Raw genomic sequence first — 15,406 nt, 5'->3', positions numbered from 1 at the left:
ATTAGAATTAGACATGTAAGTAAAAGATATCTGTTAAAATTAGGGCAGGCCTCTTATAATCACTTCTAGAGCTGTCTCTGGTGAGGATATTGCATGAAACAAAGGATACCCAGTAGCTGGGGATATTTGCTTCTCTGGGAGTATACCATCTGCATGTTTCCATGGAATTCCTAAGCTATTTCCAAAGTCTAAAATACAACCAAAGCATATGAAACCCTAATTCTAACAAACTATTTTTATAACAACAATGTGAGTTAATATATGCTGTAACCTTTCAAAAACGTAAAAGGCAATATAAGTGTCTTTGAATTTTGTGAAGTTGTGTCATGCTAAGCAATTGTGTTAATATTATACTGTTTGAATAAAAGGGCAAGTTAATTAAGATTTGAAGTATTGATAACACTTGTCTCCAGAGATTTTGTTGAAATTTTATTTAGAAAAGTAAACATGCTGAGATAATATGTGAATTGCAAGTCACGGAAAAGAGTTGCATAAACAGTAAAGTAAAAATGAAAATACTATTCTTTGACTTTATTATATTTTGCTTTTTTTACAGGTTCAGATTTGAGTATAGTTCATCAGATGATTTCATATAAAATTGTTTCCTTGCTTCAAACAGTTATGTCAAAATTCTCTAAGAGTAACAGAACTAAAGTATCACAATATGAGTTGAGTTTATAGTTAAGCCAGAACAAAGCTTCCACTAGAATGTCAATTCTAGTGACACTGAGGCAAAGCTCTAAGCCACCATCTTAGAGTTGAGCATTTTAAACACTTAAATAAGGGAAAATCGGGAAGCCTTCATTCCTTGAAAATAGTCTGCTACAGGGCTTGATTCTCAGTTCACTGTCATATGGGAGCAAAAACCTATATGCATGGTATATGATCCAGACATTTCTATTCTCACAGCTATTTCTAGGGGCATGACACTTTACAAGTACAGATGCTCCAAGACAATATCAGAAATTCAAGTTTCTACAAGCTGTTTTGCAGCATAGAGTCACATTTTCACAATATTTTAAAATCAAATTCTGTAAAATTCTTACTCATTTCTCATGTTAGAATTGTGAAGCGAATTGGATAGTAGAAGAAACTTTTTCTATCCTAGAATAGAATCTGAAAGACTTGTAATTCATACTATTCCCTGCAGTTTCCTATAGTCAGATGATGTTGAAATTGTTATTTCCTGGATTTTGATTGATAAGTAGCTTAGCAGATTTGAATAAAATTAGAAATTAGCAATAGCCACTAACTGATATTTTCCCAACTTTTATATGTGTTGTTTACTTTTAATGTAAAGTCCTTCTGAGTCATTTTACTTACTAAGTGCAGGGTACATTACATAATGTGATGGTAAAGTCTCAATTGGCATTTATACTTCTTTTCCTTGGGTTTTAGACTAAAAAAAAATCAGAAGAAATATAATTTTAATCCATCTTTACAGTGTGCCCACTACATTATAAGTGAATTAAAATGCCTTTAAATAGAAAGTCTAAGAAGGTGATGCATCTACCATTCTTTGGAATATTGGTATCTATGAACTAAAGCCATTATTGTCCATCAAATGTTAATTCATTTTTTACTTTATTCTTTATTATAATTTTCTCTGCATTTTTTATATCTGTATTTGAAAATCAAATTGAGAAATGTAGGTGTCATAGTAATCTTGCATTTCGATATGACCTGCCTGGATGAATTACCTCAGACAGAATGGCCTGTGACTATGTCTGTGGAGCATTTACTCAATGGGAAATTGATGTAGAAGATGGACCACACTGTGAATAGTACAATCTCTGCACAAATGTGCCTAGGCTACAAAAGAAATGGGAGTTGAGTAAGCCAGAGGAAGCAAACCTCTAAGCAGCATTCATTCCTCCATGGCCTTGCCCTCTTGTCAGAGCCTGCTGTTCAGTCAACATATAAACTACAATATGGAGGGTGAGGATGATTATAGGAAAGGCAGAAAGAAGATGCGAGAGACAGATATGGGAGGGCTGCTGGTCAATACCATGCCATCAGCCGGTGTGTTTTCTCATTGTCTTTTAAAAGCAAGCAACACAAAGCTTCCTGACCAGTCCAAGAAGTTCAACGATGACCACAAATGCTTATATAGCAAGTTTGTGGTATTAGTATCTATGTTTGACTAAGCCCTTTTCCTTCAAGCTTGAACAGTCTCTCAAAGACATTTGCATAAGAGGAGGAATTTGGCAGGATATATCTTAACTAAAAACAAAGACAAATGTTGGCAGACTCATTCATGATTGATCACAATCAAGAAGTCAGCAAAGGTTAACTCCCAATGTGCTCCCCACAGACTGCATATTTTTTTCCCTGCAGTTCCTGCCTTAGCATTTCTCATGATGGACTGTAACCTGTAAGCCAAATAAACATTTCCCTTCCCCATGTTGCTATTGGTCAGTCTCTTACCAAGAGAAAGCAGGCAGGCCTTTTTGCATTTTATTTGCTTACTTTACTTAGGAAGAGTTTCTCTGAGAAAATGTACTAAGAATATATTGACACATTTTCTGTTACTGCCTTTATCTATATCTTGTTCTTGCTTTTAGCAAAGTGAATTGATAGTGACTCCTCACTCATATGTCTTTTAAAAATGCAATTAGTTCAAGGACATTTATTTAATTATATTTAGGAATGATTATGATAACATCAAAACATTCCACTCGTGCTCCTGTTTTGTATCATTGTTTAGTTAAATTTTGGAGGGAACTATAAAAGAGCCATGGGTAGGAAAGGGGAAAAATAGTATAGGGGAAATCTAGTCGACTACAGGTAATTTTATACATGGAAGGAGAATAATGGGGAGGGCGATTTAAATGAAGAGATTGTTGGAAAAATGGCAAGGACCAGCTTGAAAAGGGCTTTTGAGGAAGGGGTAAGCAATGAAGCAAATAACTCAAAGTCGAATTATGGGATACAAGCTTATGGCCTCTGCTCTATGCAAAACAGCTTTTCAGATCTCTGTCTCTGTCTCTCTCTCTCTCTGTCTCTCTCTGTCTCTCTCTGTCTCTCTCTCTCTGTCTCTCTCTCTCTGTGTGTGTGTGTGTGTGTGTGTGTCTGTGTGTCTGTGTGTCTGTGTGTGTGTGTCCATGTGTGCATGTGCATGCTCACATATACTTGCATTCTGCTGGAGATACCTTTTTCTTTCTAGTCTAGAAACTCTTTGGACAGCTCATCTCTTGCAGATCAAAAGTCTAATCTTATTTTCATATCACTAAGGCATTACCCCAGGCTCCCTTGATCCCATAATAGAATCAGCATCACTTGAACCCAGCCTCTTGATTCTTATAAAAAGACAGCAAGTATTAGCACAGACAGTAAATAGCTGTGTGGGATCCCACCCTGTAACCTTTCCTCTGCTCTTGACTGACCTTCAACTCAAGAATCTGCTTGCATGCCATTGTATGCATAAACAAACAAATGAAGTGTGGTTGGTATCTTCTGCTGCAATCACCACTCCGTGAATCTTTTTACCTCATTCCTTTATAGCTTTCTGATAAGCTAGCCCATAATGCAGCTGCCTTTGTTCCTGTAAATCTGTGAAGAGCATTGTACAATTAATATTGCATCCTTATATTTTGTGTGGTTAAGAAAAATTACATATATATATATATATATATATATAATTGGACACACACAGATATATATATATATATATATATATATATATATATATATATATAAAAACTCATGTTTTCAGTATTCTTACTTACAGCCTTAACCCTTAAGGACTGTCCTAAAGGTCATAGTGCTCTATCATTTTACTGTATCATTAGATATACACTCACCTCCCAGACTCAGACTCATGCTGTGATTATCATGTAGTCATTAACCTTGGCAGAAAGGACATTCCTCAAAGGAGGAACATGGAATTTTGTACATTATTGTACAAAGGAGAAACCACAGCAACATGACCTTTGATGGAGGGCCATGCCTTGCTGGGTGTGTTCCAGGGTCTGGAACCATGTCATTCTGGTTTCAATTTCAGAGTAGAAACATTGACTCTGAGTACAGTTACTGAGTTCTTGACTTGATTGATGCAGACTTAAAGGAGAAGCAAAACCAATATGAATAAACCAACTGCAATTATTTTATCAGCAAATTCGTCCATGGAGACTAAAGAGTGCATTCATGAATGGCAAAAGAAAAAGATACAGACACTTCGTCAATAGAAGTAGATCCCACTCTACAGTTACTAACATGCACGATTTTATGATGCAGGGAATTCATATCCAAAGACAACTTAGAATTATTCCAAAGTCCCTTTAAATAAGACTAAATTTTATATCAGTCGTGCTGAGGGGTATTATACTACAGGGGAGTTTTGCAGATCCAATAGTGAATAATAAATGGCATTGCACTGAGAGCCTGATCTTTCCCATAACTAAAACTGCACCTTCCAAAGCATTAAGCCTATCTTGGTGTCCTCTGTCAATAGTCTCCTGGATCATTTGTGCTATTTATACATATTTGGATAACTGATCTATATGGTTTGCTATGTGAATTTATTTAAGGATATACTGGATAAGACAAAACTAGAAACCACTCCTATTAAAGCTATGATCCCTAATATCAAGGCAGTAACTAATCTTTTAGATTTCTTGTGAGGCAAGGAAACTCTATGTAAGGCCTCTATAAATAAATCTGGCTGAGAAGGGCAATCGCTCCTGAGAAAATGTGGTTACATCATGGGAGGGACACAGCCCAGAGGGTATCAGGCTCTTAATGTCACTTTAGATGTTGCATGTGGAGTGAGTCTAAGTCACCACAGGGCAGACAGAATTTGTAATATTTCCAGAATGTCTTGCAGACCTAAGCAGGTCTCTGCAGGTTTTATTGGCATTTTTATAAGATAATTGTCCCAACGATATATTTGCCATCTTTTCATTAGGACTTATTTTTGTGATTGCACCCATTGGACAAGCCACAAAGTCAGTGTAAGGCTGCTCTCTGCGCTGGTGGATGTCTACCAAAGCAAAAGAGAGTAGCTTCCTCCAGGCAGTAGTACAAAGGTTTGAGATAATCACCACATTTTCTTTTAATATTCTTAATTGTGCCTTAGGGTCCAAATGTGCCCCAATTCCAGTCAATGCCTGATATATAGACTCCCTATTTTTTCCTCTATTGAAGGATAATTCTTTTCTGACCTCCTTCTCCAAATTAAAAGCACCACTGGAATAGGCTGACCTGTCTTCCAATTCATTTTCACTTTCAGAAACAGCAGATTTATCAATAAAGTCTTTGGCATTGAGTGTGGGTAGGTGTGATGGTAATAAATATGGTTCTCAGAAGAAATAACTAGCACTAGAAATGTTTGTAAAAGCAAACTAGATACCTGTAATTTTGTAAGATTTATATATAAATATGTTTATATATCTATATAAACCTATTAAAGGGTTAATTGAAGCAAACCTATAATGGGACTAAGTCCTAGATTGACAAGTAAAATGCCTAGTGCCACCTGTGAGATCCCTCCCTCTCTATTGTTATTTAGAAATGTCCCAAGACCCTCCATATAATGCAGGTTCTCCAACAAAACTTAATGATAATATTGTTTTATTGAAAATACCTTACACTTCAGTCATAGGACTTGGGGATCTAAAGCTGATACTGGCTAGGAAGCTTCCTCTCTGCTAGCTAGCTGTCTTAGCATTAAAAGGTGCTATTCAGGCCGCTAGAGAAAACTAGTCATCAACAGTCTTACCTACAAGTAAACCCCTCAATCTGTAGTAATGATCATGCTGACAAGACATGCTCACGTATGCAATAGTGGCACAATGTTATATGGGTAACCAATTACTTTCCAGTTAAGTTTAAGCTCTGCTATGGGTGTGGAAACTCATGAGTAATATTGCATAGCTGCCGAAGAATGTATGTCATGAGCTAATAGACCCAGGGGTGAACCTACTTCTATGATTTTGCTAAACAGACATAATAATAAGCTGAACTCTAAATTCTTATTCTCATATCTCCATTGAGAATTGTGTGTCCTTCAATCATGACAGGTTTTTCACTGAACAGTGAAAATAGGTTAAAGTAGAAATATAATTAGTCAAAATGAAGCGAGTGTGAGTGTATCAGTAGTGTGCTCAGCCAAAAATGGAATTTTGTACTCTTCCCCTTTTCAAGACCCATAGATAATTATAGAAGAGGCGAAAAAACTATAAAGCCAGAGGTTGGGGAAACCCAGGGTCAAACAGCATCTCCTGAAGATGATAAAGCCAAGCCACTACATTCATGGATCAAAGTAGCTGTGGTTCCCTGTACAAGGTCAAGATTGCCAACAATCTAGCAAGGGACTCATAAGGTCCCACCCATACCTGAGGCGCTAATGGTATTTGATGGCAACTTGGAGATTTTGAGACAATTTTTTATGACTTTGGCCCCTGGTAGGTTGCACATACTTCAATGGATGTCCCATCACCCTTAAATATATTAGGAGTGCAGGTGTGATCCCATGCTTTATAAAAAGAAATAAAAAAGTTAAAAGACATGCATGTAGGGAGAGTGGCGGTGAACTTGGAATGTTAGTGGGGAATGTGGGTGGCAAACGTGATCAAAGTACAGTATGTATATGCTTGAAACTCTCAAATATTTAATACAATACTATATTTAATAAAAGATGCCAAATAAAAGAAATTCTGTGAATATCAGGGGCTAGAAAAGGCAGTCTAAAAATTCTACTTCTGTAGCTTCAATTGTATTAAATTTATGTGTTTTCTATAATGTACTTAAAGTAAATACAATAATTTAAATATCTACAAAAGGACAAAAATGCAATTCATGGTTAAATAACAAATAGAAAGCTATTGTTATAACATCATAATGATTTATTATAGTTTTATCTTCAGAGAAGAGGTAAATCTACAAATTAAGTAAAAATGTTGCAGATTACCTGACAGAAAAGGTGGCCATTATATTTAATTAAAATATACAAGTCGAATATTGTTTAATTTCCATATTATTTTCCTCAAATCCAAATTAAATTTTCCTTCATACATATTTACTTGTATACTTTAGCAAGACATTTAGGTTTGGGATTAGGAATGTTGGAAATGGATTGTAACATGGAGTTTTTAACATACGGGTCTTTTCTTTGCAGAGTGATGTGAGCCCTTCCAGTAGTACCACCTCACTTCCCATCAGTCCTCTCACCGAAGAGCCACTGCCCTTCAAGGTAAAACATAATCACACCCCAAAACGTTTTTCAGTATTTTAAATGTAACAAGCATTGTATACTTATAGTTATCCACATATTTGAGGCAAGCTGATTTATTCATGCTACCTGGTTGGTTGCCTTTTGTCTTACTTTGATATCCATGGAGTAACATTTCAGCCCCTTTAGTGCTAAGATTAGGGCGGTAACATCCTAGAGATCTCATTCTTCTTAAGATGCACTATTTGAAGTATTGTTTTGCTTCATTGTTTTATTACTATCTAAAGGCTGAAGGTTGGAATATTCATGGAGCAACTGTCCCCATCATGTATGACATGGGAGCTGTGTTGTAACATTTTGGTCTGTATGTAGAGATTTTTACATCATATGTTGATTTACATGAAAGAATTTGCAGTATTTATTCTACTTACCTTTCCTTAGCAACACTACTCAATGATGCAATTGTTATAAAATAATAAATACAAATTCACTCCCCTAAATACATTCTCCAAACTGAAGGTCTATGCTACAATTAGGGAAATTTACTTGTCTACTAGGTTTAGGGCTTTTAACTATAGCATGAAAATGAACTGTACTAAGAATGTAGTCATTGATATTGTTATTGTAAAAAGCAATCTATAGTAGTCTGGATGAAAAAAATAGAATATTAAGATAGTGTTCTTAATTTTAAAGGTTTCTGTGGTTTGCTTAAAACTCAGAGTGTCCATTAGGATGTTCATGATAGTTATACATAAAATTGTTATTGTTTTTTACTTTTTCATACAAGGATTTATGTTAGTACAGCCCATACTACATCTATGCTGTGATATATTACCCAGTGATAGCTAGGGCTTCTCTTCATCACCATATTGTATCACTGAGGTAACCCTTCTAGAATGCAGTTCACTAAGGATCTTTAGGTCCTATCCATACCTGAGTTAGTTCGTGATTAGTGAAGATGTAGTAAAATTATGAAAACCTCATTTATGTATCAAAGTATTGGTAACTACTGCAAACATCTATTGGGGTATAAATGGTTTAACACAATGAGGCCATATCTTGTGCGTCAAAGTTTAGTATCATTTGGAATTTATTTCATACTATGTGGGACAGAGGTCATAGAAAAATCCACCTTTACAAAGTTTTTAATTGAATTTTCAGAGCATCACCAGAAACCATTTTGTCTTCTTAATACATAGATAAATTACAATGCTAAAAATGAATGTGTTTTTATCAAAGGTTAAAATGATCGTTTATATTCTAGAATATGCTGATATGAAACTAATGTAAGTACAACTATTTTGTTGGACTATTTGACTGGTTATAAGAGATCAATACTGTTTTTGAGCTAATGTGTGTAAGTGGTTCTTGAAAGCAATTAAGGCTTTCAAGAGACTGAAATATGCAGCATTGGCTTTGAGTACCCAATGCACTTATAGTTCATAGCATTTTACTTATCATTCAAAAATATGATTTATAGTTTTCAAAAACTTTTCATGACTATAAAACCATCTCATTACAACTTAAAATTATCTAAAATTTAATTGTTTCAATATACAGTAAAACTCTAACATTAGCTCATTTTATACAATTGATATATTTTATACAATTTACACTGTATAAATGTCACTTATACAATTAATATTGTACAGATGATAAATATATTAATTATTCTTATGTTAACAAAAATAAAAAGAAATCTTGAACAGTACTCTTATAATCATTAAAAGAAAACCGTGATATCATAGCTCCTATGTATCTATAATTTTATTCAAAATCATGATATTATGCCCACTCAATACCATGTTCCCCTCTTCTCCTCCCTGTCCTCTTTCCTATAATCTAGGTCCCTCCCTCTCTCCCCCCTCCTGTGATTGCTTTCTTCTTCCTCCCAAGTGGGATTAAGGCATCCTCACTTGGGCCCTTCAGCTTATTAACATTCTTGAGCTCTGTGTATCCTGGGTATTTTTATGTTTTGGCTAATATCTACTTATTAGTGAGTACATACCATGCACAGCCTTTTGGATCTGAGTTACCTCACTCAGGATGATATTTTCTTGTTCTATCCATTTACCTGCAAACATCATGCAACAGAAAGATTAGAAACAGGCAATCTTGGGAGGTAGGAGGTGGGGGCAGGGGATTCTCTAGATTGTACTAGAGACCTGGGAAGTAAGAGACTCTCAGGACTCAAAGAAAGGGACTTTAGATGAAAAGCCCTGCAGTAGAGAGAGGGAACTTGTAGAGCCTACCTCCAGTAGAAAGGGCATCAAGTAGAGGGATAGGGTAGCCATCTCACATCAAAAACTCTGACCCAGAATTGTTCCTGTCTGAAAGAACTGCAGGAACAAAATTGAGAAGAACCCAACAAAAAGGAGTTCTAGCGACAGGCCCAATTGGGATCCAGCTCTAGGGAAGGCCCCAAGGCCTGACAGTATTACTGATGCTATGGTGTGCTCACAAAAGGGGGGGGCTATCATGACTGTCCTCCGAAAAACCCAACAAGAGTCAGATGCAGATATTTATTTCTAACCAATGGAAAAAAGCTGGTGATCCCTGTGGCTGAATTAGAGAAAAGGTGGAAGAAGCTGAGGAGGAAGTTGACCCTATAGGAAGACCAGCAGTCTCAACTAACCGAGACCTTCAGATACTGAGGCACCAACCAGGAGGCCACCAACTGATGAGAGACCACTAACAAATATACAGTAGAGTACTGCTAGGACTAGACTCAGAGAAGATGTACTTAACCCTCAAGGCTTGAGGCCCCAAAGGTGGGGAGGTCTGGTGGGGTGAGGGGTGGGGTTGGGTTCATCCTCTTGGAAATGGGGAGGGTGGTAGAGAAGATATGGGATGTGAACCAGTCAGATAATGGTATGGGAGTGGGATAAAGTATGGACTATAAAAAAGATTAAAGAATAATTAAAAAAATCATGATATTAGACTGAGGAAAGAACACAGTCACTAAAATGTTTGCTCTGGATTTAGTCTCAGAGCCTATTTTTTAAAAATAATCCACATACTTGTAGTAAATGTGTAGTTTGAACAAGTGGAGGTGGGGAAGGGTGTTGGGGGGGGGAGAAGCTTCAGTCTCTGTTACCTTCTGTTGGATCCCCTTTTCCCTACTTGGACTGCCTGTTGGGCCTCAAAAGGAGATGTGCCTAGTCCTCCTAGGACTAGATGCCCCTGTGTGGAATGGTTCCCAATGGGGGCCTTCCTTCTCCTCAAGAAGAGGATGAAAAGTAGAGGGAGAAATTTGTAAGGGTAGACTGGGAGGGGAGCAAAAGTGGGCTTTGATAGAGATGTAAAGTAAATAAAAAGTAAAAATAAATAATAATCCAGAGACGTCTGGAGTGGTGCAATGGATTTATATTGTACGGTGCAGGCTGAGACAGGAGTGGTCTTGGGGATTAGTAGATAATCAGCCTAGCTTGCGTGAGCATTTGTAGAGTAATGAGAGACCCTTTCTCAAAGCAAAATAGGTAGATATTGCCTGAGGCATGGTATCCATCAATATCTTCTTCTTTCCACATGCAAATACCTATATGTACAGCCAGACACACGCAGCACACATAAATATATTTAAGAAACATGGTAATATTTATTTAATAGAAATAATTGATATTTTTACTTCCTAATTACTCACCAGGAATAAGAGAGAGAAAACAAGCAATGCAGCAATTCAGTCAGCGATACGGCTTTCAGAACTGGGAACCTTGTGGACTGCATTCTCCAGTTTTCAGTCTCAGTGACAAATATTTGAGGGAGTAGTTAAAGAAAAGGAAATGTATATACACTCATGGTTTCATATCCTTCAGCTTGTTGTAGCTGGTGAGACATAACATCATGAAGACAACTTGCTGTAACTCATTTATTGTTGCCCTGAAGCAGGGAGAAGTCCTGGGAAGTGGGTAGGAACAAGATATGTCCTTTAAAAATGTGTCCTCAGGGGCTGGAGAGAAGACTTAGAGGTTAAGAGCATTGGCTGCCCTTCTAGAGGTCCTGAGTTCAATTTCCAACAAGCATGCGGTGGCTCAAGAGCATCTGTAATGCGATTCGATGCCCTCGTCTGGCTTGCAGGTGTACAGGCAGGCACTCATACATTAAATAAATAAATCTTAAAAAAATTACACCATCAGCAGCCAACTCATCTAAGTAATCCCTGCTTTACTTCTACAGAGCCACCCTCTTGTTATATCTGCAGTTTTACATTGGCTAGGCCAGAGCCCTCATGTGCACACCCAAAGGCTTTACCAGCAGCCCAGATGTCAGTGAATCCAATCACATTAACATTCAGGCGTACCACCAGCTTCCTAAACGGTAGTGATCCCTGAACCTAAACCCATCATCACATATGTAACATCCAGTAAACAAAGGCACTGAGCCTGGAGACACAGGCCCTGGGACTGATGGAGGGTTTGCTTTTCTCTTTTCTGCTGGGAAGTAGTTAAATAAGCAAGAGAAGTTACCTCCTTCTGTCACCTATGCTTACTTAGGATTAAACTAGGACCGTTGGGTGTAAAACAAGATGACTTTTGTCAGCTAAATTATGCTTCAATAGTGGCATTTCCTTTACATATCTTAAGAATGACATTCTGACTAAATTGGCTTTAACACATAGCATGTAAAATACAAATTGAAAATTATTGTATAAATGTCCAATAGTTACAGCCCTATTAATATCTGTGTGTTTATTTCTCATTTATTTACTTGGAGAATTTCTAAGAAGAGTTCTATATTTGTATCATTTCCCTCTCCCTCTGCTATTCATGTGTCTTTATTTTAAACATATATGTTTGCTGAGAAGTTAACTGTTGTTAGGAATGGTCCACGGTAAGATATCGTAAATTAATGTTTAAAAAAGCTAGATAATATTCCAAAGATAAGTATAGTTTTTGAAAATTTATTCAACCTTGCTTTAAACAATTGTAAAGTCTTGGGATTCTGCCTTTCTTTGCAAATAAAAGTGACGGACAAAGTAATGATATGTCTATATCAGGTTTCTCTCTCTCTGTCCCTCCTCTTTCTCCTTCCTCCCCCACCCACACTAACTTACACATCAAAGCACACAGACAGACAGATTCCAGACTCCCTATGAGGAGAGTGGATCAGGAAGTGAAAATTCTGCAACACTTTTATACGCTTGGGGATTGGATGAGTTCCCTTTTCCTCAGAATTTTGGATTATTCCATGAGAATTGGATAATCCAGATTGAAAAAAAAAACTGATTCCTATCACAGCAACCAATAGAATTTGTGGGAGATTTGAAAGTTCCTTTTGCCTTGGTGAGAGAGAAGTAGGGCGTCTGTTATCATATTTAAGTAGAACACTCTTTAATCTATGTAGAGCCTCCTTTCCTATCTGTATGCCAGTTGAGGAGCTGTGGGACTTCTAAACCCTCATTATCATGAATCATGATCTTTACAAATTTGTTTGTACCTCAGTGAGGCATGGTGTTTATAGTTTTGTCTCTTTGCTGTCAAAAGTTATGTTGATTTTATATATTAAATTCATGTTATAATATCATAGTTTCTTACTCTTGTCCTGTAATAAACATATCAGACTTGTACTCTACTTCTAAAGTGTACTAAAGTACTAAAGAATCACATATATTCCCTCAACTCCCATCAAATATACCTTTACTTATTACCCTTACTGAAAAATATATTTCTGCTTTGTTATTTTCAGCTTCTTGGAGTGTCTTTGATGTAGGTTATACAGAACATACAGTATACAGAGGAGACACTTTCTCTGACATATAGCTACCCACTCGAAGTAGAGTTACAATGAGACACAAACACCTCCTTTTTGATACTCTACTTCATACGAGATAGACACTCTCCAGGACCTCAAGCTACCCCCTTCCATACAGCCACTTCCTCTGAGGTACAGATACATTCCTTGAAGTCCAGGTTCCCCTTCTGAAGGTAGCCAAGCCACCTTCTCTAATGTACACGCACACTCCATACTCTCAGGACTCCTGACCCCTGTGAGGTACTGGTGAACACTCTGTATAAACTCTCTCACAAGTATAGTCACTTTCCCAAGCACTGAGTTAGAGTTACAGTTGACTATTTTCTCACTTTCTTCATGGATCAAGGTTCTCTGGTTACTTTTCTTCATTTCCTAAGGTCTCCATTTTGCCTAATGTAGTCTTCCATTTTCTTCTGAGATTATTCCCCTGTCCATAAAGCAGCAAGGCTACTGGAAGAAAAATATCTCTTTAGAATATTTTTGCAAGTAGCATTGTGTCTGACTCTTCTCTGCCCTGGGCCCCCAGTTAACTCTAAGTAAAAGAAAGCTACTCCATTCAACTATGAAAGGAATAGAAATACAAATTCACATCTGAAAAACTTGCTAGAATATTAGGGAAGGACATGTGTGTCCCCACTATAGGATTATAGAGCCTTGACTCAGGATTTATTGACATGTAATATAAATCACATACTTTGCCCTTTATTATATCAAATTTCATTGTGTAGAAAAAGATAAAAAATTATATCAACTCTAGATAGATTATAAAGTTTTGCATTTATTTATGTATTTTGTGGGTAGAGGGAGAGACATGCTATAGCACATGTGTGGTATTCAGAAGACAATTTGCGAGAGTTCTTTCCTTCCATCGTGTGGATTCTGGAGAGCAAACTCAGGTCACCAGACATGTTGACAAGTACCTTTCCATAGTAAGGCATCTAACCAGCCAGGAGAATACATTTTTATTTTAGGTTTTAATTAGAAACAATTTGTACTCATTGTTTTAGAAAAATTATAACTCGAAAAGCTGTAAGCATATAAAGTGGATATGAATCTTAAAGGTTTTAAAGCATATGCAACTGAGATTATTTTTCTCTTCTAAAATACAAATACACAAACCGTACACTCCACTTGAGAATTCCCTAAAACAGTACTTCTCACTGGGATCAAAAAACCTTTTCACGTGGGCAACATATAAGATATTGTACCTATGAGATCTTTATGTTATGATTCACAACAGTAGTAAAATTATAGTTATGAAGTAGTAATAAGATAATTTTATGGCTGGAGACTCCGCAACATGAGAAACTATATTAAAGGGTTGTAACATCAGGAAGACTGAGAATCGCTGCCTAAACCTTGCCTACTTTCAAGGGAAGGTTAGGATCTCTGCTCCAAAACGCCTTTTATTCTAGATATAAGACAGAGAATTTAGTTACCACCACTTCCCAAACTTTATTGTACATAAATATTACCTGGAGAGGGGGTTAAAAACATAAGTCTGATTTGTTCCATCTGGGAGGGAACCTGAAACCCTGCTTTGTGGATCGCCTCAGGAGCATATGCATCATAGGCAGCTGAATTATAATTGCCACTAATTTGAGAATTTAGTATTTTGAAATGCAATTGTAAATGTGCTTACAAATTCAGATAAGCCTAGATCTTATGATATAAGTCTTTAATTCCAAAAGGTGAATTCTGATGAACAATTTGAGCAATGCAGCAAGTGAGCATCGTTTAAATTGAATATGCAGATGCTCATTTCCTCTGCCAGCCTTTTAGCTTTTAGACATCTGTGTCATTAATTTGAAATCCTCATGATTATAGACTGAAAAGTGTCTTAAGAGTTCTGGTACAGAAATTGAAGTATATTCATGGTAGGTTATTTTCAATATAAAATATTCTTAGGAAGTAGAAAAAAATAAAATAGTTTCACTAAATAAAATGAACCAGATACCTCTTGCCCTTTATGATAGTCTAATATATTACACAATACAGCATTGTAAAAAATCAAGATTGTCCAGTTTGGGGTTTTGAGACAGGTTTTCTCTGTACAGCCTTGGCTGCTCTAGAACCTAACTGAGAGACCAGGCTGGCTTCGAATTCAGACATCCACACGCCTCTGTCACTCAAGTGTTAGAATTAAAGGCATGCATCACCATTGCCAGCTAGGGATGTCCATTTTTAAAGAAAACACAGTGTACAGTCTCTACAATAATGATTTTTGTAGCATTAGAGACAATCTCTGAGATCTTGCCCAGTTTTGCCACGTTCTTCCTGTTACTACTCAAGTCAGTTACTTTTCTTCTTAATCTTCACATCTACAAAGCAAAATCAAGTACAATTATCTCGCAAGACAATCAAGCGCCAGGCTGAGAAGTGGATATGAGGAAGGCACACATAAAGCACACAGTAAAACAATAGCCGAGTACTGCAGGTTTTCTTGTCATGGAGGCAGAAGCTCCAACTTAAGGACAAGAATTC

General features: G+C 36.7%; 1 protein-coding gene across 2 annotated transcripts in view; it reads left to right on the top strand.

Annotated features, from left to right (window-relative positions):
• Positions 1-15,406, top strand: part of Ccser1 (coiled-coil serine rich protein 1) — a 1,322,544-nt gene that overhangs the window by 621,309 nt on the left and 685,829 nt on the right. For both annotated transcript variants that reach the window (XM_032906396.1, XM_032906397.1), the window contains exon 7: positions 7,118-7,192. In XM_032906396.1, coding sequence (XP_032762287.1) covers positions 7,118-7,192 — 75 coding nt within the window. The remainder of the gene's footprint in view (positions 1-7,117; positions 7,193-15,406) is intronic.

This window comes from Rattus rattus, chromosome 6 (assembly GCF_011064425.1).
Source record: "Rattus rattus isolate New Zealand chromosome 6, Rrattus_CSIRO_v1, whole genome shotgun sequence".
In the NCBI taxonomy this organism is placed as follows: Eukaryota; Metazoa; Chordata; class Mammalia; order Rodentia; family Muridae; genus Rattus; species Rattus rattus.
The sequence above is the reverse complement of the archived record's forward strand: the minus strand, read 5'-3'. Positions and strand labels throughout refer to the sequence as shown.